At 55.8% G+C, this 21,476-nt stretch overlaps 1 protein-coding gene across 1 annotated transcript; it reads right to left on the bottom strand.

The window, feature by feature from the left end:
• Nucleotides 1–810: 810 nt before the first annotated feature.
• On the bottom strand, nt 811–21,106 carry CFAP100 (cilia and flagella associated protein 100). Its single transcript, XM_060111518.1, has 15 exons — nt 21,076–21,106; nt 19,731–19,831; nt 17,506–17,692; nt 15,862–15,929; nt 15,626–15,789; nt 15,318–15,398; nt 14,749–14,930; nt 14,489–14,521; nt 14,286–14,412; nt 12,272–12,320; nt 12,043–12,194; nt 4,097–4,232; nt 2,769–2,974; nt 1,739–1,832; nt 811–1,023 (listed from the first exon to the last, which is right to left on the bottom strand). The coding sequence occupies exons 1-15, from the start codon at nt 21,104–21,106 to the stop codon at nt 910–912; spliced, it is 1,725 nt and encodes a 574-aa protein (XP_059967501.1). The 3' UTR covers nt 811–909.
• Between the last annotated feature and the right edge of the window lie 370 nt (nt 21,107–21,476).

Genomic DNA, 21,476 nt, shown 5'->3' with positions numbered 1-21,476 from the left:
CTCAGGTGGAACTGGGGCTGATGCCCCACTTGACCTCTGAACAGAGCTGGAGTTGAGGGCACCCCTCACCACACACTGGTGCTGTGGCCAATCCCACAGCTCACCTCAGTGTGGAAGTAGGGTTGACCCCACACCTCACCTGAGGTTGGAGCTAGAGATGATCCTCCACGTCACCTCAGGTAGGACAGGGTTTAATGTCACCATACTCATCTCATGTAGAACTCGGGTTCTTCTCACACCTCACCTCCATGGGGACTAGGGTTGACCGCACACCACACCTCAGGTAGAACAGGGGTTCATCCCACACCTCCATCCAGGGTGGAGCTCGTGTGGATCCCACACCTCAACTCAGGTAGAAGTGGAATTGTTTCCATGCCTCCCCTCAGGTTGGAGCTAAGGTTTCTCTCACTTTTCTCAACAGGGTAGAGATAGGGTTGACCCCAAATCTCACCTCAAGGTGGAACTGGGGTTGATCTCACATCTCATCTCAGCTAGTTCTGGGGTTGATCCCACCCCTCCCCCCACCGTGGAGCTGGGTTTTATCCGACACCTCACCTCAGGGTGGAACCGGGTTGGATCCTACACCTCGTCTCAGGATGGAGCTGGGGTTGTTCCCAAGCCTCACCTTAGGAAGGAACTCTCCGTCTCAGCAGCTCATTGAATTGACACGCAAAATGGGCTCCTCTCTCATTATTTGCTGATTTAAATGACGAATGATGGGAGACTGACATTTTGCTATAGCGTCTGCCTCCTGAAACAGGCCTTGAGGTACCAGAGCGACATAGCTTTTATTTCACGTGAGACTGAAGGGACAGCGTGGGAGCGAGGGGCACGGCGCCAGCGCTGGCGTGTCCTGGGGTGTCAGCCCCGCCGCCTCTGCTTCTCCTTAGGCAGCAGGTGGCCCGTGGGCTACGTGAAGAAGAACAGCTGTTCCACCTTGTCCTTGTCCACCACCTCGTGCGTGGGCTCCTCCTTGCTCTTCAGGTCGGGCGGCCGCGAGCGGCACACCAGCCTCCTGCCCGTCTGTGGGGACAGGCACGCCGTGAGCCTGCGCCCTGCCCCGAGCGCGCCAGGAGCCCAGGGCCCATGCCAGCCTCTCTGGTCACTCGTGGCCACTCGTGGTCAGCGGGCGGGCCGGGGCCACTGTGAGCGCTAGTGGGGAGGAAGTCTAACCAGCCTGGACCGGGCCTGCCCCCCGGGATGAGCCGGGGGTGGGGAGAGAAGGAGGGAAACCTGGAAACTCAGGGGAAACGCCAGGCTGAAGGGCCCGTGTCTCCTGCCGCGAGGATTACAGGAGACCCCGCAGTGTCCTCATTTGTCCTTGGGGCCGTGTTGAGGCTCAGGCCTGCTTTAGGGACCACGCATCCTGACACCGGGGCCGGAGGCCAGAGGCCACTCCAGCCCATTTGCTGTGGTGGAGGACGCAGCTGTGGCCTGCGGTCTGGCTGGAACGTAGGTGGGACCCCGGGATGGGGGCTGAGCTGTGGGCACCAGCACTCTGGGCGGAGGGCCCACAGCCGGGCAGGGCTGGGAGGGCACCCGGAGGAAGCAGGTCCTGAGGGGCAGGTGGGGCAGGGGGCCTGGAACGGGAAAACTTGCTCCACCCTGACCCCACTCTGCTGGCCCATCTCCCCCCGAGGACCTCAGCAAGAGCATCTGCAAAAGGGGGCGAGCCGGGGGGGCTGCAGGCCATCACCCCTCCTGGGCCCCGGCACCTCCCCAGGGCCGCCTTGCCCACCTTCTTCTTGACCTCGGCCAGGGCCCGCGCCTGGGCCCGCTGCACACGCTCCTCCTGCAGCTGCTTCTGCAGCTTTAGCGTCTCTTCCCGGAGTCTGGGGGGCAGGAAGAGAGGGGTTCATGACTAGAGGCCCAGGGAAGGCTACCGAGTCACCAGCTCCCTCCCACACGGCCCTCAGGCCACAGCCCTCCCTCTTCTGAGAAAACTGTCCACTCCTCCCCACCTCCCTGCCAGGGGGCAGGGCCTGGCTTCTGACCCTTGCTCCTTGCGGGTCACGGCTCTGGGTTCATCCCCCCGGGACACCCGACTTCCTAGGTCCTCATCCCTGGTCACTGATGCACTCCCCGATCGCCACCATGGAAGGCCCAGGCCCCAGCAAGCTCTAGAGTCCCGTGTCATCCTCTATACTGTGGCCGTCAAACCTTTGTCCAGTGCCTGCTCCAGCAGGGCCCAGGGACACACAGGAAGAGCCCTTCTGCATGTGGCAGAGATATGGCTGCTTGCAGGTGACTGTGTCTCGGGGCTCTACTAGGATCGAATGAACCAGGTGGCCAGGGACTGGCCTGCACCCCACTGGGCCTGTGGGGAGCTCCACGGGCCTCCCTTCGGAGCCGGGCATCCCCTGCTGACCTCGGCTCCCCTCAGCTGCTCCCGAGCCGGCCCCTTCCCCCTCCACCGCCCCCCACCCCGGGCGCTGGCAGTGCCGCTCCCCTCCCGCTTCAGTCCAGCCAGCACAGTCTGTCACCGTCTCTTGTCCCTGGAGGCGAGGCCGGCTGGCCGCACCCTCACTTTGGCTCCCAGGCCCCCTGACGCCACCACACGCCCCACTCCCAAACAGGGACCTTCTCCATCGGGCTGAGCGTGCCGCCCCGTCTGGCGCCCCTCCCTCGGCTGCAGCACCGGGTCCTGCCCCGGGTTCGGGGGCTCCGCAGGCAGGGCCGCAGCCGACCTCTGTGCTCAGGGCCAGCCCAGAGCCGGGGCAGGCGTGTGAGGCTCCCTCACGCCCCGGGCACGGCCGGCGGGGCCTCACCTCACACGGCGCTCCTTCTCCTTGGCTTTCTCCACCTGCTCGATTCTCGCCTGGGGCACCTGCTCCAGGGTGTCGAGCAGCTCGTTCAGCTGGTGCTCGATAGCAGCCAGCATCTGCACGGCGCCCGGGATGGACTCCTGCTGGCTGCCAACACAGTGCCGGTACACGTCCAGCACCTTGCGGTTCAGACTCTCCAGCAGCTTGTCCTGCGAGGCGGGAGGCCCCCTCCAGTGTGGCCACGCGGGCCTGCGCCGGCCCCGTGCCACAGCCTGCCAGACCTCTCACTGCGGTTTGCTTGACCTCCCAGGGCCCTGCCCGACAGGCAGTGGGGCTCGGGAAGTGGGGGGGGCCACAACTGGATGCCCGGACTTCTCTTGGCCAGAGTGCCTGATCCCTTGGCCCTCTTGTGGTCAGCCAGATCCCGAGTCCTGGCACCTACTGGGGCTCATGCCTGGGCCTCAGGGTGCCCACTGGGGCCCAGCCCCCTACTCCAGGAGCCCTCCTTGTTCTGCCCCCGCGCTGACCGCAGCTCCCCCCAGGACCACGTTCTGTGACCCACTTTCTGTGTAGCCCTGCGCAGGTGGACTCCCCTCTCTCAGCCTGTCCTGGCATTCAGAAAACTCAACACCCCTGTCCCACTGGGTGGTTACAAGAGGAACAGCAGGCACAGGCCAGCACAGGGCACAGCCAGCGCCCACTAGTCTGCAGGAGGCGCGGACACCTGGCCTGCTCTTGGGGCATCCCATGTACCTGGCCCGGTACCTGGCGCACAGTAGGCATTCAACAGGAATTTGAATGAACTAGGAAGCCAGGTCCACACCCTGGGCCCCGGGCATGCTGTCAGGAGGGGTGTGCCCAGTCCCGGTCCCAGGACACATCCCTGGCCTCTGTGCCCTCAGAATTCTCTCACCCTCCCAGCCTGCCTGGGGATGTGCCTGCCTTCCTCCTGGCAGGGTCACTTCCAGACACACTGTGTGTGTTTAAGAAGCTGATGTAGTCATTGAAGGAAACAAGGGATAGAGGAGGTGTGTCAGGGAGCTGCCTGTCCACGGGGTGTGAACACATGGCTGGCTCCGGTTTGAGGCCAACGGCCTTGTCCAGGGGTGCCTCTGGGTCAGGCCCAGAGCCTGGACGGTGGCAAGGGGCCATGGCAGCCCCAGAGCACCACGTCCCGGGGGCTTCGCTCTCCCACCATCCGAGCTCTGGGCACTGGGCCCCGTCCCAGCAGGTGCCCGTGAATGCCCCCACCCTCCCACCCTGGCCTGTGGCCACATGCCCTCTGCCCACCACCACCCACGGGCAGCCACCTGTCCATCCAGAGGCCCTACCTCCTGATCACCCTTGTACTGGCCAAAATGGAAGATGTGGACTTTGAGCTCCAGCTCCGCGGCTCTCTCCTCCTCCCTGGTGATGGATGTCATCAGCGTGTTGATCCACTGCTTCAGCTGGCTGACCTCCCGCTCCCTGGATGGGGGACCAGCACCTGTCTGAGCCTGCTGGCCTCTGCCACATGCTGAGGGCTGGGTGAGGCCCAGGGTCAGAGGCGCTGGTGAGATGCAGGAGGAAAATGTCAGATCTTTAACAATTCACACACACAAAAAAACGAAAACAAAAACCAGCCTTACTGAGGTATATAATTCACCATAAAATTCTTTTCAAGTGTACAATTCAGTTGTTTTTAGTAGAGCTGCAAAGGTGCACAACCATCACCATAATCTAATTTTAGAACATTTTCAGCAGCTCGAGAGAAACCCAGGCGGTCACTCCCACCCTTCCGTCTCCCCTACTTTGTCTCCTGGATATCTCATTAACATGGAGCCACACGACATTTGTCCATTTGTGTCTGGCTCTTTCATTCAGCATAATGTTTTCAGGTCTGTCCATATTGTAGCACGTATCAGAGCTTCATTCCTTTCTGTGACCCTGTGGTCCATTCATGACTGCAAGAGTGAATCATGTGCAGAAAGCACACTTTGCTGATGGGTTCACTCACCACTGGATGTCTGGGTAGTTTCCACCTTTTGGCTCTTGGGAATAATGCTGCTATGGACATGGACAGGACAGGGCTTTGTGAGGACATGTTTTCAATTCTCTTAGGAATAGGATAGCAACAATCAACTTTTACATGAAATAATATATTGAAAATTTTTTAAATCTTTCACAATCATGGCAGACACTGACCATTGTATGTTGGGGTTTCTGGAGCAGGAATCCTGGCTCTTAGGGTTGTCATGGGGCCATCCTACATGGGCGGCTGCATGCAAGTCCTGGCCAGAGTGAGCAGGACATTGGCCCCTCAGCCAGCAGTGCCGGGCGGCCTAGAGGTGTCCCTCACCCCTACGGTGATTTTGTGCCTCTGCCCATTGGTTGATGGAACCTACTGACATTTTCTCGTTTATAGGCCAAGTGCCATGGGCTGCTGCTCCTTTGCCCACTGGGGGCCACCGGTCTGTCACATGCACTGCCACAGGGTTACGGGCTTCAGCCTGCTGGTGCCCCCAAAGGCTGCAGCCCCATGGCTGTGGGGCTGAGGCCAGAAGCCTGAGCATGAGGGATCTTGACCTGGTCTGGCCAGCTCTCCTGGGCTCTCAGAGGCGGATGGCCTGAGAGGCCACATGCAGCTCACACATAACCTCCCCCCGGGCCCTTGTGGGGTGCACGCAGGTTGCCCAGGACAATAACAGAGGCTGGAACCCCTCCAACCCTGAGTGCCCACCACAAGGGCGGGTACGTTTGGGGTCAGTGATACATCTCCTAAGGGTACATGATTGCACTCGGTTCTAGCCTGTTTTGTAAAGCTTCCTCTACATCCAGTGCCTGGACCCACGAGTGACCCTGCAGCCGGCACCTCTGTTACATGGACCAGGTTGGGGGCTGGGGGGTAATTTTGTTGCTCTATTTCTTCTCCAGGTAATTGGGATAAAATGGTACCTTTTCCCCACTAAGTTCTCTTTAAATGTAAATTGTTGGGTCACAGGCTTTTCTCTTCCACCAGATCCCACTGGTAAAGGAGAAAAGACTCAGGAAATGCAGGGCATGAGGGACACACTGCTCAGTGTCGGTCCTTTCAGACCAGCGTGCACATCACCAGCACATCTGTTAGAAACGCAGGGTCCAGGCCGCACCAGGACCTGCCCAGCTAGACACTTCACTTAACAAGATCCCCGGGAACCCTCCTACAGTGTGGGAGGGAATGCAAGCTGCTGCAGCCACTGTGGAGAACAGTGTGGAGGATCCTCAGAAAGCTAAAAATAGAGCCACCATGTGATCCAGCAAACCCACTCCTGGGCATATATCCAGACAGAAGTCTAATCCAAAGAGATACATGCACCCCATGTTCATAGCAGCACTACTCACAATAGCCAAGACATGGAAACAACCTAAGTGTCCACTGACAGACGAATGGATAAAGAAAATGTGTTGCATATATACAATAGAATACTACTTGGCCATAAAAAAGAATGTAACAGGACTTCCCTGGCGGTCCAGTGGTTAAGACTCCGAGCTTCCAATGCAGGGGGCATGGGTTCAATCCCTGGTCAGGGAACTAAGATCCCACGTGGCACAGGGTGCGGCCAAAAAGTAAAAAAAAAAAAAAAAAAAAGAATAAAATCATGCCATTTGCAGCAACATGGATGCAACTAGTGATTATCCTACAAAGTGAAGTAACTCAGAAAGAGAAAGACAAATATATGACATCATTTATATGTGCAATCTAAAATATGACACAAATGATCCTATCTACGAAACAGAAACAGACTCACAGACCGAGATAAAAGACTAGTGGCTGTCAAGGGGGAGGAGGCCGAGGGAGGGATGGGGTGGGAGTTCGGGGTTAGCAGGTCTAAGCTATTATATATAGAATGGATAAACAACAAGGTCCTGCTGTAGAGCACAGGGAACTATGTTCAGTATTCTGGGTAAACCATCATGGAAAGAAATATTTTTTAAAAACATATATATATATATATGTTTGTGTGGCAGAATCACTTTGCTGTGAAGCAGAAATTAACACAACATTGTAAATCAACTATACTTCAATTTAAAAAAATACTAAAATTAAAAAAAAAAAAAAGCAAGATCCCTCAGGGAATCCAATGCACAGCATCTGAGGAGCATTTTGCCACCGGAAAAGTGATCACACAGGGAGGGAACCTATGGGTTGAAAGGGACTTAAAGATACAACCGATTGCAGAGTATTGATCTTATCTGGATTCTAATTCAAATTAATGATTGAAAAACTCCATTTATGGATTTTGAATATTCAATATTTAGGATTTCTTTTTTTAATGCTATGATGGTATTGTGGTGAATTTAAAGAGCCCTCATCTTTTTAGAAATATCTACTGAAATAGTTAAAGATTAAATGATACACTGCTTGGAATTTCCTTCAAAATAATATGGGAGGGACTTCCCTGGTGGTGCAGTGGTTAAGAATCTGCCTGCCAATGCAGGGGACATGGGTTTGAGCCCTGGTCTGGGAAGATCCCACATGCCGCGGAGCAACTAAGCCCATGCACCACAACTACTGTGCCTGCGCTCTAGAGCCTGCAAGCCACAACTACTGAGCCCGCATGCCACAACTACTGAAGCCCACGCACCTAGAGCCCATGCTCCGCAACAAGAGAAGCCACCCCAATGAGAAGCCCATGCACCACAACAAAGAGTAACCCCTGCTCACTGCAACTAGAGAAAGCCTGCACGCAGTAACGAAGACCTAATATAGCCAAAAATAAACATATAAATAAATAAATTTATAAAAATAATATGGGACATAGGGAAGTGGGTGGAGTCTAGATGAAGGGAGATTGGCTACAAGTTGATTACTGGTGAAGCTGCTGATGGGATCCTGGAGACATTATACCATCCTCTCTACTTTTGAAGATTTTTTTTTTGATGTGGACCATTTTTAAAGTCTTTATTGAATTCGTTAAAATATTGCTTCTGTTTTACATTTTGGTTTTTTGGCTCTGAGGCATGTGGGATCTTAATTCCCTGACCAGGGATCGAACCCGCACCTCCTGCACTGGAAGGTGAAGTCTCAACCACTGGACCTCCAGGGAAGTCCCACCTCTCTACTTTTGTATATGTTTATGTGTTTGAAATTTTCTTAGAGCCACTGGGCTGAACTGGAGAAGTTATAATAGGTTTTTTAGACAGTAACAAGAAAGAGAATCCCTTCATAAATACCTGGGGACATATACTCAGAAAGTTTACTGAACTGGTATTAAAGAGACAGAGACAGAGAGAGAGAGAGAGAGAGAGAGAGAAAAGCAAGTACAACCACATGTGAATAAAGGTCATTCAAAGACCACGCAAAAGAGGAGGAGTTACCATTGTCCTGCAGAAATAGCGGCAAAAAGAAAAAAAATAACATACTTTGAAGTAGGGGAAGATGGTAGGGTAGGAAGCCCCAGGAGTCTACCTCCCCATCCAGACCACTGTTGCACTAGCAAAACTGTGATGGAGCTTTTCTGTAACTCTGGAGTCTGCTGAGGCTTGCAGTTTCTCGGGGAAGACTCTGATGTAAAACTGTGTTCATTTCTGTCCATTTCAGCACTGAGCACAGTAACAGCTACCTATCCCCCACCTCCATCCCTGTGGCAGCATCCATGCAGGTGTTCCTGGACCATCTTGCACACAGCTCGCAGGAACCAGGGTGGGCAAAAAAGACCCTGCCCTCCAAATATGAGGATCTGTGCTTTGATCACTGATTGCTGCTTCTGATCCCCTCTGGTTGACGTGACTTCCAGGGCACTGAAAGGACTGGAGCTCTCCCCGCACCCACTTCATTTTTTGCTCCTTTCCCCTTTCGAGAGCCAGACATTAAAGGACAAAGACGTTAAAAAGCAACTGAATATATGGGAGGAAAATTAGAAAGGGCCACACAAGACAAGGGAAAGTCTCAGAAAAGACCTGAGACCTTAAGTTTACACCTCAGGCTGATTCTCAGCACAAAGATAGCGTACAACAATCAAGAAAAACAAAACCGGCTTCCCTGGTGGTGCAGTGGTTGAGAGTACGCCTGCCGATGCAGGGGACATGGGTTCGTGTCCCAGTCCAGGAGGATCCCACATGCCGTGGAGCGGCTGGGCCCGTGAGCCATGGCTGCTGACCCTGCACGTCCGGAGCCTGTGCTCCGCAACGGGAGAGGCCACAACAGTGAGAGGCCCACGTACCAAAAAAAAAAAAACAAACCAATAAACAATGGCAACAATAAACAGAAAACTCTGGGGAAGAGACAGAATGTGATTTCCAGAGTTAACACATTATTAGACTCAAATATTCAGGGTTTACCAAAAATTAACAAGGCACACATAGAAATGAGAAAGTATGGCCCATTTACAGGAAAAACAAGCAAACTGTTCCTTAAAAAAACTTGATGGCAGGTATACTGCCAAGACTTTTAAAAAACTGTGTTAAAAGATGCTCAAAGAACTCAAAGAAGATGTGGAGAAAGTCAAGAAAATGATGTGTGAACAAAATGGAAATATCCACAAAGAAGTAGAAAACAAGAAATCAGAAAAGAAAACCTGGAGCTAAAAAACACAATAATTGAAATAAGTAATTCTCTAGAGGGATTCAAAGGCAAATTTGAGGAGGGAGAAAAAACACTCAGTGATCTTGAAAAGAGGACAATGGAAACTATGGAGGCCGAGGAACAGAAAGGAAAAGACTGAAGAAAAGCAAACAAAGCCTAAGGAACCTGCAGGACAACATCAAGAGGACCAATATACGCATCGTGGGGGTCACAGAAAGAGAAGAGAGAGAAAGAGGCAGAGAATGTATCTGAAGAAATAATGGCTGAAAAGTTTCCAAACTGGATGAATAGAAACATCCAAGAAACTCAAGGAACTCCAAGTATGAGGAAGTCAAAGAGACCTACAGTGAGACACATTATAACAAACTATCACAGGATAATCAAAAGCCAAAGAATCTTGAAAGCAGCAAGAGAGAAGCAAATCACCACATACAAAGGATCTTCAATGAGATTTTCAGCACACTTCTCATTAGAAACTGTGGAGGCCAGAAGACAGAAGGCCAATATATTCAAAGTATTCAAAGGAAAAAAAAAAAAGTCAACCAGGAATCCTACATCTGACAAAAGGGTCCTTTAAAAGTGGAGAAAATCAAGACATTCCCAGATGAACAAAAGCTGTGGGACTTGGTGACCACTAGAGCTGTCCTGCAAGAAATGCCCAGAGGAGTCCTGCCAGGTGAAATGAAAGGTTACTGATAGTAACTTGAAGCCACATGGAGAAATAAAAATCTCAATAAAGGTAAATACATGAACAAGTACAAAAGCCAGTATTACGGTAACAGAGGCTTGTAACTGTACTTTCTGTTATTTATATGATTTATAAGACTAATACATTTCAAGAAGAAAAAATCAGTAGTGTAAAAACTAATATTACTGAAACTTGTTAGTTTGTAACTCCAAATCTTGTTTTCTACATAATTTAAGAGACTAATGCATTTAAAGAATTATTAGTTTATGTTTTGGGGCACACAATGTATGAAGACATCAGCAACCAAAAGGGGTAGGGACTGAGCTGTAAAGGAGTAGTTTTTGTATGTTATTCAAGTTAAGCTGATATGGATTCAAATTTGAGTGTTATTTATAACTTTAGGTTAGTAAGTGTAATCCCCATGGCACAAAGAAAAGAGCTAAAAAGCATACACAAAAGGAAATGAGAAAGGAATGTAAATATTTCACTACAAAAAAACATCAGCGAAACACAAAAGATGACAGTAATGCAGGAAATGAGAGATTTAAAAAAAAGAGCTATAAAGCTTGATATAGCGTGACGACAGAAGTCAGTCCCTCCATATGAGTAATTTCTTTAAATGTAAATGGATTAAACTCTCTGATCAGAAGACAGAGATTGGTAGAATGGGTAAAAACACATGACCCAGCTAGACGCTGCCTATCAGAGACTCACGATGCAAAGATACAAGCAGGTCGAAAGTCAAAGGATGAAAAAGGTATTCCATGCAAATATAACCAAAAGATAGCAGGAGTGGCCATATTAATATCAGACAGACTTTAAATCAGAAAAGGTTACAAGAGGGAGGAGAAAGCCAAGGAGCCAGCGTGCGACTCAAGGAGGTGTTCGCCCTCAGGGTCGCACACGACTCCTCACGTGCGGTGGTGCCCTTGACAGAGAATATATGATGCCCTGTCTGCTCGTCCTGCAACCTTACACGCCCAGTCAATGTACAGGGGCGACTGGTGATCTTGGGGATGGCTCAGCTGGCTGAAGACCAGCTACCGGACGGCCCCTCCAGGATTCTGCTGTGAGGCATGTGGTGCATGTGTATGTCCTCTACCAGGTTCTTGGAGGCTGGGAGGCCGCGTGCCTCTCCCCAGATCATCTCTCTTTGTATCTCTGCCACTTCCCAGGTTCCAGGAAACAGTCTTTCCTGAGAGCTTATGTTTCTGTATTATTCTGGAGACTCTCAGTAGGAAATTCTCCAAGGCAGGATTCAGGCCAGCAAGACATGAGCACTGAAGAACACGGTTCCCCTGGGACATCACAGCCTTGGCCCGGCTCCCACCTCAGGGTTTTTACATGTGCTTTCCCTTTGCATGCAGCCCTCTTCCCCCAAGATCTCCATGTGGCTTCCCATTGCTCAGGAATTGCCTGGCTTAAAGGACACCTTCCCCTGGAAGCCTCCCCTACCCTCTGCCACCTGCTGCAACCCTCCACTTCGGCCTCCTTCTTACGTCACTCTTTCTTTTCCTCCTAGCGTGTGTTACTACCTCCAAGTCAAATCTGCGAGCCTCTCAGTCTGCTCCCACGGGCTGTCAGCTCACGAGGCAGGGCCTTCCCTTATCCCTGGAGAGCCTAGACCCCAGCCTGATCCAGAATAGGTGCTTAGTCACTGTTTGGGAATAAATGGATGATTCCTGGCTCCCAGCAGGCCTCACATGGTGCCCCAGCCTGACCCTGCCCAGACTAGTTCTGGGGGTCCTAGTGTCAGCAATAAGCCCCTGCGCGAGACGGCCCTGGAGATTTCCCCCTCTGGATACAGGCTGCTCCAGGGTAGGGAGGGGCCTGACCTGCTCCCAACGCCAGCCCCCTGCCCAAGACGACACACCCTCTCCCCAGAGTCAGGCCTTAAGTCTTCAAATGGAGTTTTCCAGAAAACCGAAGCCATGCCCAGGGTGCGGAGTGCACAGCCCAGCTCCCAGGTGCTATGGGAGGTCCCAGGAGAAAACCCAGTGACAGAGCCCTCTCACTGCCCGGGCGCCCGGCGGCGTGAGACCTACATGCGGATCTGGGTGTTTTTCTGGGTGAAGCTCAGCTCCTCCAAGGCCTCCTCCATCTCCTGGGTGTTCTGGACCAGTGAGAGGTTCTGCTCTTCCAGCTCCTCGAAGACATCCAGGAGCTGCTGGGGCTCCGTGAAGTACAGCTGCAGCTCCTGCAACCAGAGCCACATGGAGCTGCTGGACGGCGCGGGCCCGGCTCCTGCGGCCCCCGCCCAGAGCCAACACTGACCTCCCCATCGCTGTCTGGGTCCTCCTGCACGGGGAGGGTCGAACTGGCCCTGCGGAGACACGGGGTCGGGGAGGCCTGAGGGCGTGACCCCCGCTGTCGCCCGCCCCTCGCCCCCTCCTCTGTCCCTCAAGTTGCCGAGGGGATGGCGCCGGGCTCCTCTCGGCCCCCAGCTGTCACACGGCAGCCAGGGGGAGAGTGTCAGCACCCAACTAGCTCCTCCCACTCCGGTCAGACTACAGCTCGCATCCTCGGGGGCCTGTGGGCCCCGGTCCCGAGGCGGCTCTGCTTCTGCCCCTCCGGCTCCTTCCCGCACTCCGGGCGCTTGGCAGCTGCGCACCTGCGGCTCCACGTTCACCGTGTGCCTTTTCTGCCCACCTCCTCCGTCAGATTCGGCCGTGGCACATGTCCTTGCTGCTCCCACCCACATCTGTTGTGACACGCGTGCCACGGGGCAGGGACCGTGCTGGGCGGGCCCGGGGCCACAGGAAAGGCTGCTTGGGCCACGACACTGCAGGGGGCCCTGGACCGACCTCAAACCTGCTTCCGTCGCCCCTCCCGGCTTGCTCCAGCCTGCACCCTACACAGACACGCAGGTTCTGCTGGCCCCAGAGCTGGCGAGGGCGGCTTGCAGCCGGGGCGAGCTGGGCCGAGGCCTGAGAGATGACAGCGCAGGGCCCACGCCGACAGCTAACACACTCCCAGGCCTGGGCCCCACCCCGTATGCACATTGATGCCCATTTGGCAAATGAGAAACATGCTGCTCAGAAAGCCACTCACCGGCCGAGGTCGCCGCTAGGACACTCCTGGCCCAGAAGGTGCCCTGCTAAGAACCCTCCTTCCAGGAGGACAGAGCCTAGGGCTGGGCCGGACTTGAGCCCCCACTTGCCCTCCCGGCCGAGTGCCTCGTGTAGCCCACAACCTGCCCACATGTGCTCAGTGGCCCCGGTCACATGGCTAGTAGAGGGCGGGCCCAGACCTCTGTTCTCAGGCTCTGTCCCGACAGGAGCCTGCTGCTAGGAGCTCCAGGGCTGAGGGCAACCTGGGGCGAGGAAGCACACACATGTAACCTCTCCAGCTGGAAACAGCACCCCCGACAGGGGTTCCAGGGACCAGAGTTAAGCTGTTGCGCGCGTCTGGCTTGTGCAGTTGGTGATATGTCCATAACACTACAGTATTAGAGAAGAAAGTAACAGAAGACCTAAGTGCGATCACGGCAGTGCTTTGCTGAGACTTCCTGGCCTCTGCAGCCCTGGCCCCGAGGGCACGTGCTGGCAGCAGAGCCAGGGCTCCAGTCCCCTCCCCGCCGTGTGGGCAGCCCTGCAGGAGGGGCCGGGGTTTGGGGTGGCTGGGCTGCAGGAGCGAGGGGACACGGAGAAGGGAGTGGGGCAGGACGTCTGTCCCGTTGTCACCTGTCACAGCTGGAGAACAGCGGGCGTGGAGGGGGGTGGAGGGGCACTGCAGGAAGAGACCCAGGAGAGCCCAGGGGGGCTTGGGGGTCCCAGAGGTGGGTGTCGGAGGGACCACGGGGTAAGTCACCGGGTCTGGATCTGTTTGATTTCTGTTTGTCCCTTACCGTATTTTTTAAACGACTTAAAAGTAACTGTCACAATTAAAATTGGGGACTTCTATATGAAAAGCCAGACTTCCTGATTCTCTTGAAAGGCTCGGGGGCTCTGCCAGCCGGCAGCCAGCACTCCTGCCAGAGGGCATGGGCACGTGCGTCCTGTCCCAGGCGCCCACCTGGCTGCTCCATCTGTGTACCTTTGACATCCCCACCAGCGCCCAACTGGGCCACCCCAGCTCAAGTTCACCAAATCAGACAAAAAGAACACTTTGCTTGGGAAACATCTTGTTTTTCAGGCTTAAGTCTGACTCCAGACTGTCCAGGCTAGAAACAGCCCCTCCACACCCTCTCCCCACCAGCCGGGGTGCCTCTGGCCAGAGCCACTGGGGGATGCTCCGCAGCAGGCCAGTCACCTCCGTCGCCTCCCCCGCCCCCGCCAAGCCCACTCACCTTCTGGGGTCCAGCCTGCCAGGCACACTGGGCTGGGTGCCCGCCTGGCGGTTGACAGTGCGGGACGGGACCTGCCTTAGCTGCGTCACCTGCAGGAGCTTGGTGGGCTTCTTTGGGCCCTGTTTCTCTGGAGGAAGCAGAGGAGGGCTGTCCATCTGCCCCAGGCCAGAGCAGGGCCCCTCCAGCCTGGGGCAGCCACATACCTCTGAGGCCCTTCTGGCCCTTGATCTCTGGTCCTACAGGAAGCAACGGAGGAGTCTCAGATGGCTCAGGGGCACAGAGTTCCCCAGGACCCTCCCCGAGGTCCCCCTCAGCGGCAGGAGGAAGGGTTGCTTTGAGAGCCGGCAATTCTCCCAGGAGCGTGTGGGCGGAGCCCGGGGGGCTCTGCAAGCAGGGGAAGCGGCCTGGAGCCAGCTGGACACAGGCTCTAGGGGCACCCGGCACGCCCTCTCTCTCCTGCTACCTTTGTCCCCGAGTGTAGAGAACAGCACGTTCTCCTCGAAGGCCCCGACCGCCTCCTTGGTCCTTGTGAGAGCCAAGCGCTTTCTCTCCTGTTCCTCCAGCCACTCCTTGGGCGACAGCTTGTACAGGAAATCCTTGTAGGCCTTGTAATTCTGCAGAGTGTCTTCCAATTTGGAGATTTCACTAGAGCCGGGAGGGGACGGGCGAAGTCAGGCTCCGTCCCTGGGCCCCTCGGAGGGGAGGGCAGGCCCAGAGCTCCCAGGCCTCCTGGAGGACAGGCGCCGGAACACTGTGTGCGGGGAAGGAGGCCGCCCTGCTGGGACCAGCACGGCTCATGCCCCCTGAGTTGCAGCCGCTCTCACGGTGGAGCGAGCCCTGCCCCAGTGATGTGGCCTCAGGAAGGCCACCGACTCTCTCCTGGCCTCGGTCGCCTCATCTGAAAAAGCCCCACAGGGCTTGGGGTCCCTGAGAGAGCCGAGGTTCAGAGGTGTGTGTTGTACGGGGCTCCTCTGGCTCCCGGAGGTGTGCTGGCGGGGACAGCGCAGGGCCCGGCATGCGCCCTGACCTCACCTCTGGAGGCTCATGATCTGGTTGTTCAGATCACGGATCTCACGGATCTTCTCCCTCTTCGCTTTGGACTCCTCCTCAGCCCTGGGGGTGGGGAGGGGAGGGAGCCAATCACAGGGTGTTCAAGAGGGCTGGCCACTCTGCCTTCAGGCAAGGCGGGAGGCGGGGGAGCTGCAAGGAGGGGCCTGGCTGGCTGAGTGGTGGGTGTGAGCAGGCCGGGATCAGGGCTGGCTGGGTGGTGAGTGTGTGCAGGCCCGGGGTCAGGCCGGGTGGGTGGTGAGTGTGCACAGGCTGGGGTCCGGGCAGCTCACAGTCTCAGGGCCTGCACAGAGCTGAGGTTGTTTTCCCTGAGGAACTCTTCAAATAGAGCAGCGTCCTTCTCCAGAAACTTCTCTGCCCGCTCCAGCTTGGCCTCCTCCTTGGCCGCCAGCCTCTCCAGCCGCTGGATCTCGTTCCGCTTCATATCCAGGGCGTACTGAGGGCACCGAAGCGGGCGTCACGCTCCTCACAGGGCCAGCCCGCTGGGCCCGCGGGGCAGCCGGCCTACCTGGATGAGGAACGTTTGCCGCTTCTGGTCGATGTAGCTGTTTATGTCATCAGGTCCCATCTTCCTTCCTGCAACAAGAGGCATGAGGCATCTGGGGCGGGCAGGCAGTGGGAGAGAGACCCAAGCCTGAAGCCTGGGATGGGCAGAGCCAGGCAGTGCGGGGCCAGCCTGCCGGTCTGGTGCTATGCTGGCTGTGAGGCCCAGATGACTACAGGAATCGCGGGAGAGCCAGCTGTGGCTGCAGCAAAAGGAAAGCAGGCTCTGCTGATATAGTACAGCCTCCACGGCTAGAGACGGACCAGGTGGGAAGTCCTTCTGTATGTCTGACTTGAGCCTCTCTTGCTGTAGCACCCTTCTCACCTGGAATGAAGCTCTGGACACACCCACCCTGGTAGTTTTACCTGGCTGGACTTAATAATGAAAGGTCTATTGGCCAGGACAGTGAGAGAATGGGGGCGGTGAGAGAAAAATGGGGCAGCGTGCTCTCTCCTTGGGGTGCCCTAAGCCTCCAGGGCACAATGTGGGCAGCAGGTAAGTCTACCCTGACAGGGTTTCAGCCAGGCGGAAGTCACGTGGGCATCGGGACCACCTTCCAGAGTACAAGCAGGGAGGCATCGCAGTTGGGCTCAAGGCCCATGCAGGCCTCCTTCCCTGCCTTTCTGGAGAGGAAGGCCTGGAGGCTCCCCAGCTGGGGATGGAACCGTGGGGCTCTCGGCCTTTTCCCTCAAATCCTCTCCTTTCCCGAAGAAGCCGGTGTGGTACACGAGTTCCGTTTTCAGTCTAGATGTCTGGCCTGGCCTCCCTGGGCTCCTTACTGGAAGTCAGACCTGCTGGGTCCAGCTTTCCCCACCCAGATGCCACCTGCTGCTCCCAGGTCTTAGAAATGGACAGTGAGGGAGAGACAAAACACATGCAGTGCTGCTTCCCAGGGCAGAGCTCCACACACAAAACGTCCAAGCAAGCTCAGGGCTTCCTACCCGAAACAACAAGCCTCGGGCGTCAGGGGTAGAGGCTGGGGGTCTCTCCACGCTCAAATTCACATTCAGAGCCCCTGTAGCCCATGGGGTCCAGGACTCTCTGATCTCAATTGCTTCTTTCTAGTTTAGTGGTTTATACTTCACTGGTAGAGTGTTAGTGCATTTTTAGTACTTCAGATTTCCTACAGGGTCATAAAAATAGTAACAGGTCACACACACACATAGCTCCCTCTCACTACGGGCAGTGTCTGAAGACGTTGAATCCGACCACCCATGAGGCTGGTACTGTTACCAGCCAAGAGTGGAAGCTGCGTACAAAGCTGACTTGTCCAGGACAGAGAAGCCATTTGGTGCTGAAGCTCAGGTGCTCGCCACCAAGGGAAGTGCTTACATTTTATACCTTGTCCAGCCTGCACTCACTGTGCAGGCCAGCATTCAGAATGAGTGCAATGTTGGGATTCAAAGGCTTCTAGAGCAGCAATCCATGTAGAATTGATCCTTGTACCCCGGGAGGCAAAGGCCAGGCTCAGAGAAGACCCCGGCCCCCCCCACACACACTGCACCACAGCCCCGCATCTCCAGAGCCCTTTAAACGCACTGCTCAGACCGCAAGGGCGAAGACGGGATTCTGGGGCGTCAGGGCTGGGGGGCGGGGGGAGGGGCGCACCTCGGGTCATGGAGAGCTTCCAGGCCGTTTGCTCGTGGAAGATGCGAAGCTGCTCTGCGCGCGCCCCCTGGTCCGCCACCTCGTCCTCCAGCTGCAGCTCGCGCCGCAGGCTGCCGAGCTTGGCCGCCACGTTGGACGAGTAGGTCATCTTCTCGTGCACCCGCAGCTTCTTCTTCTGCTCCCGATCCTGGGGTGGGCGGTGTAGGGCAACGGGGTCGGGCGGGGTTGGGCGGGGTTGGACGGGGCCAGCCACCCACCCACCCCTCTCCCGCCCACCAGTCTGCTCCGCGTCGCCCTGTCCGGGGCGGCCGGGGCTTCGGAAGCGCGCACGCTGCGGAGGCGCGCACTTGGCCGGTGTGGCTGCGCGCATGTGCAGAGTGACTTGCGGAGAAGACCCTGGGGCTGTGAGCCTGCGGGAACTGCTCTGGGTCCTGAGCACAGCTGCCCAGGGGTTGGCAGGGGGGCGGGGCGCCAGATGAACCACAGGATGCCAGCTCAGATGCGCATTCCAGATCAGTGGTGCAGGGCCACACTCACTAGAGATGATCCTCGTTTGTCTGAAGTTCTCACTTAAACTGAGCGTCTTGTATTGTGATTTGCTAAATCTTGACAAACTGACGTTGAGGGAAACTAGATCCTCGGAGTTTCCAAAAGAAACTGGAAATCCCAAGTTTGACCTGCAAGCTCCCTACTCACTGTGGGCAGCCCGTGGTCACGTGGGGGGTCTGCACCTCCCTACCTATTCTCCACCCTGCCTGGCCTCTGGCCAGCCACCCCCAGGACTGCATCCGGCCCCAGCCTTACACTTGGGAGGGTCTCAGGATAGGGTGGGGTGAGGGACTCATCTTCCCGAGGCCTAGTGTCCAGCCCCTCCTGCTGTCCAAGCCCTGGGGATCTTGCTGGCTCAGGACCCAGACTGCCCGAGCAGATAAGCCCTCACGTGGGTCTTCATTTGGCTTCCCCTGGTCAAATTCTACTTCCTGCTGGCCCTGCCGCGTGCAACACCTATTTCACCTCTTGTCTGTGGCAGGACCCTAATTCGCACATCCATGTACAATGAAGTTGGGAAAATGTCACCCGCTAGAATTCCAGTGGCAGAAGGTCTGCAATTTAAAGATACTGGGCAGGGGCTTCCCTGGTGGCGCAGTGGTTGAGAGTCTGCCTGCCGATGAAGGGGACACGGGTTTGTTTGTGCCCCGGTCTGGGAAGATCCCGCATGCCGCGGAGCGGCTGGGCCCGTGAGCCATGGCCGCTGAGCCTGCATGTCCGGAGCCTGTGCTCCGCAATGGGAGAGGCCACAACAGTGAGAGGCCCACGTACCGCAAAAAAAAAAAAAAAAAGACACTGGGGAGCTTCTTGTGGTCAGTGTGAGGAGGTCAGGGCTGTGCTGGGCGGAGGAGTGTGAGGTGGGGTCAGGAGCTTTGGAAGGAAGGCAGAGGCTCCCTGAGGCTGGGCCAGGCTGGGAGAAGGAAGCCCAGGCCGTGCTGGCACTGGTGGAGAAAGGGGAAGCCTTGTGTGTGCGTGTTGCCCGGAGTGCCGCTCAGAGTGGCTCTGTGTCTCTGTCGCTCCGCCTTCCAGGCAGGAGGTGGGGAGCACCGATGGCTCCGCCTGGATCCAGGCACAGGGGTGGGGCTGGAGGACCTGCATGTCCCTGTGTGTCCTTGGTCCTGGTCAGGGTCACAGAGGGAGCCACTGCTCTAAGGAATCTCAGATGCTGAGCCCTGAGTCGGGGTGGACACAGTCAGCCCATGAGGGAGCCCGGGACGCAGGCCTTGCCTGTGCGTGTGAGTGTGTGTCTCAGAAACACGGCCTGGGGCGCGCGCGCGCGCGCGCGTGTGTGTGTCTGGCCTCCCAGAATTCCAGTGAGGGGGACTGTGCAAGGTTAGAGCATGCGGGGGGGTTTCCTAGGGCCTTGAAGGTCAGGGAGAGTCTCAGGAGGGGACAGTGTCTCATGCAGGGGACAGCAGACGTTAAGGCATGTTGGCTGAGGCTGTAGCCACAGAAACTCCCCCACCCTGACAACAGCCCAGGAACAGTGGTGATGAAGCTGGTAAGCTAGTGGGACAAGAGACCTGGGGCCAGGCAGTTGCGAGTTGTTTTCATCGCAAGCGGTGAGCCATTGACTATTCCAGAGTGAGAGAGTGACCTGAGCAAAGGGCAGTCTGGCTGCTTCCGTGTGAGGGAGGAGGGAGCTGCGGGCAGGCTGCTCCTCGAAAGATACTCACTGATAGAGACTTACTCCGCTCCTGGGCTCTGAGCAAGAAGAGATCCATGTCCCCAGGCACATGGAAAGGATTAGCTGGCTGGTCGGGAACGCTCGCAGACCCTGGGGAGGGAAATGCCTCACTGGAGAAACAAGCCAGCTCTGCCAGCCGGTGATCTGGGCCTCTGGGGTCCCGGCACCCTCCCAGCCCAGCAAGGGAGCTTCCATGAAAGCACAAGCGAGCAGCGAATGTTCTCTTGGATCCAGCTGTGCCTGAAGTCCACCCCTGGACCTTCCAGCTCTGTGAACTTACCTGTCTGGCCCCTGCCATCTGAAAGAGACCTTGTGAACACAGACCTTCCCGTGTCTCGGACCTGTGCTACGTTCCTGGCCCCCTATCCTCTCTCACTTAAAGTCCCAGGAACCCCCTTCTCTCCATAGGGGAGAGAAGCTCCACCTGCCCTTTGTAAGTGATGGAAGCAGCTGACCCTGCGCTTTGTCCCTGCAGGGGTCTCCCTGAGCCTCCCAGGGGAAGGCTGGGCTTGGGAGCTGGTGAGGGCAGAGTGCCTGAAGCCTGGGAAGGCAGGGCGGGAACCTGGGAGGTGAGGGCTGCCAAGGACCCCAATCCTGCTGCCGCCCTCCCAGCAGTAAGGGGGAGGTTCCCACAGCACAGCTCACCAGTGTCAGCGAAGATGGAACCCAGGGCACCAAACTAAGGGCTTAAAACTATGGTTGCTTCTTCCCCGACTACCCTTGATTTAGAAGAAACAGGGTTTATTGTTAAAAAAAAAATCTCGAAAGTAAAAGAAAATATCACATATAAAAAAGAACTCCTCCATTTTAAACAACTGCTGATAACATTTCTGGGGGTATTTTTTTCCTAATACTTTTCAATACACATTTTTGATAATTCTATATCTTCCTTAAAAAAAAAAGAAACACTTTAAAGTTACTAACTCTTTGTGGACAGCATAAGGAAATACTAAGGGCTACCGTAACTCAGTGCTTCCTGTGGCACACTCGTATGGCAAATGCGGTGCCCACGGCACTGCCCTGGACACCCTGAGTTCTCCACTGCGCCATCACTGACTGGCCCTCGGAGCGACTTTCCGAAGGGAGACTAGAGGGCTGTGAGCAGTTTCCAGGCTTCAGAGACTTAGGTTGACCTGCCTTCCTGGAGGTCGGTCCCATTTTACGCCCTCACCCCCAGAAGGAGGCTGCAGTTAAAGGAACATGAAGTTATGCCCTGCTGGTCTCAAAGCACCTCCACACAAGACATGTGTCGGTTCTCACAGGGAAACGAGCTTGCAGTGGGGAAGCCTGGCAGCCTCCCCATCAGCCCGGGTGACAGGAGTCTGCATCCTGACCCCGGACGTGCCCAGGACGCTTCATCTGCATCCCTCATGAGGAGGGGTCAGAGAAGCCTAAATACGGGCACGCTACAAAATCTTTTACTCTTTTTTCAGCTTTTCTGTAAGAATTAGCTCCTATCAGAAAAGAGTTTTAAGGCTGAGAAGAATAGAGACAAATTATCTGCTCCTGGCCCCAGCCCATGGGAGGAGGTCAGCAGGGGCTGTGTCAGCTCCACCCTGCCTTCTGGCAATGCAGCCGGCCTCTGTGGAAAAGGTTAACTGCGGTAGTTAGCAAGGACTAATGTCCGTAATGACCCAGTGAGGTGGGAAACACTGCGACCCCTGTGAGGAAACAGAGGCACCGAGAGGTCAGAAGCCCCCCAAGGCCACGCAGCCGTAAGCAGCTACTCCGAGAC

This window comes from Mesoplodon densirostris, chromosome 10, assembly GCF_025265405.1.
Source record: "Mesoplodon densirostris isolate mMesDen1 chromosome 10, mMesDen1 primary haplotype, whole genome shotgun sequence".
Taxonomy (NCBI): Eukaryota; Metazoa; Chordata; class Mammalia; order Artiodactyla; family Ziphiidae; genus Mesoplodon; species Mesoplodon densirostris.
The sequence above is the reverse complement of the archived record's forward strand: the minus strand, read 5'-3'. Positions and strand labels throughout refer to the sequence as shown.

Excerpts from the sequence above, each read along its gene's own strand:
- CFAP100 (XM_060111518.1), bottom strand. The coding sequence starts at position 21,106 with ATGCAGATGAAGCGTCCTGGGCACGTCCGGG. Across the intron at positions 12,321-14,285 it reads GGCAGGCTGGACCCCAGAAG|GGCCAGTTCGACCCTCCCCG; the intron begins GTGAGTGGGCTT and ends GTGTCTCCGCAG. Across the intron at positions 2,975-4,096 it reads AGTACAAGGGTGATCAGGAG|GACAAGCTGCTGGAGAGTCT; the intron begins GTAGGGCCTCTG and ends CCCGCCTCGCAG.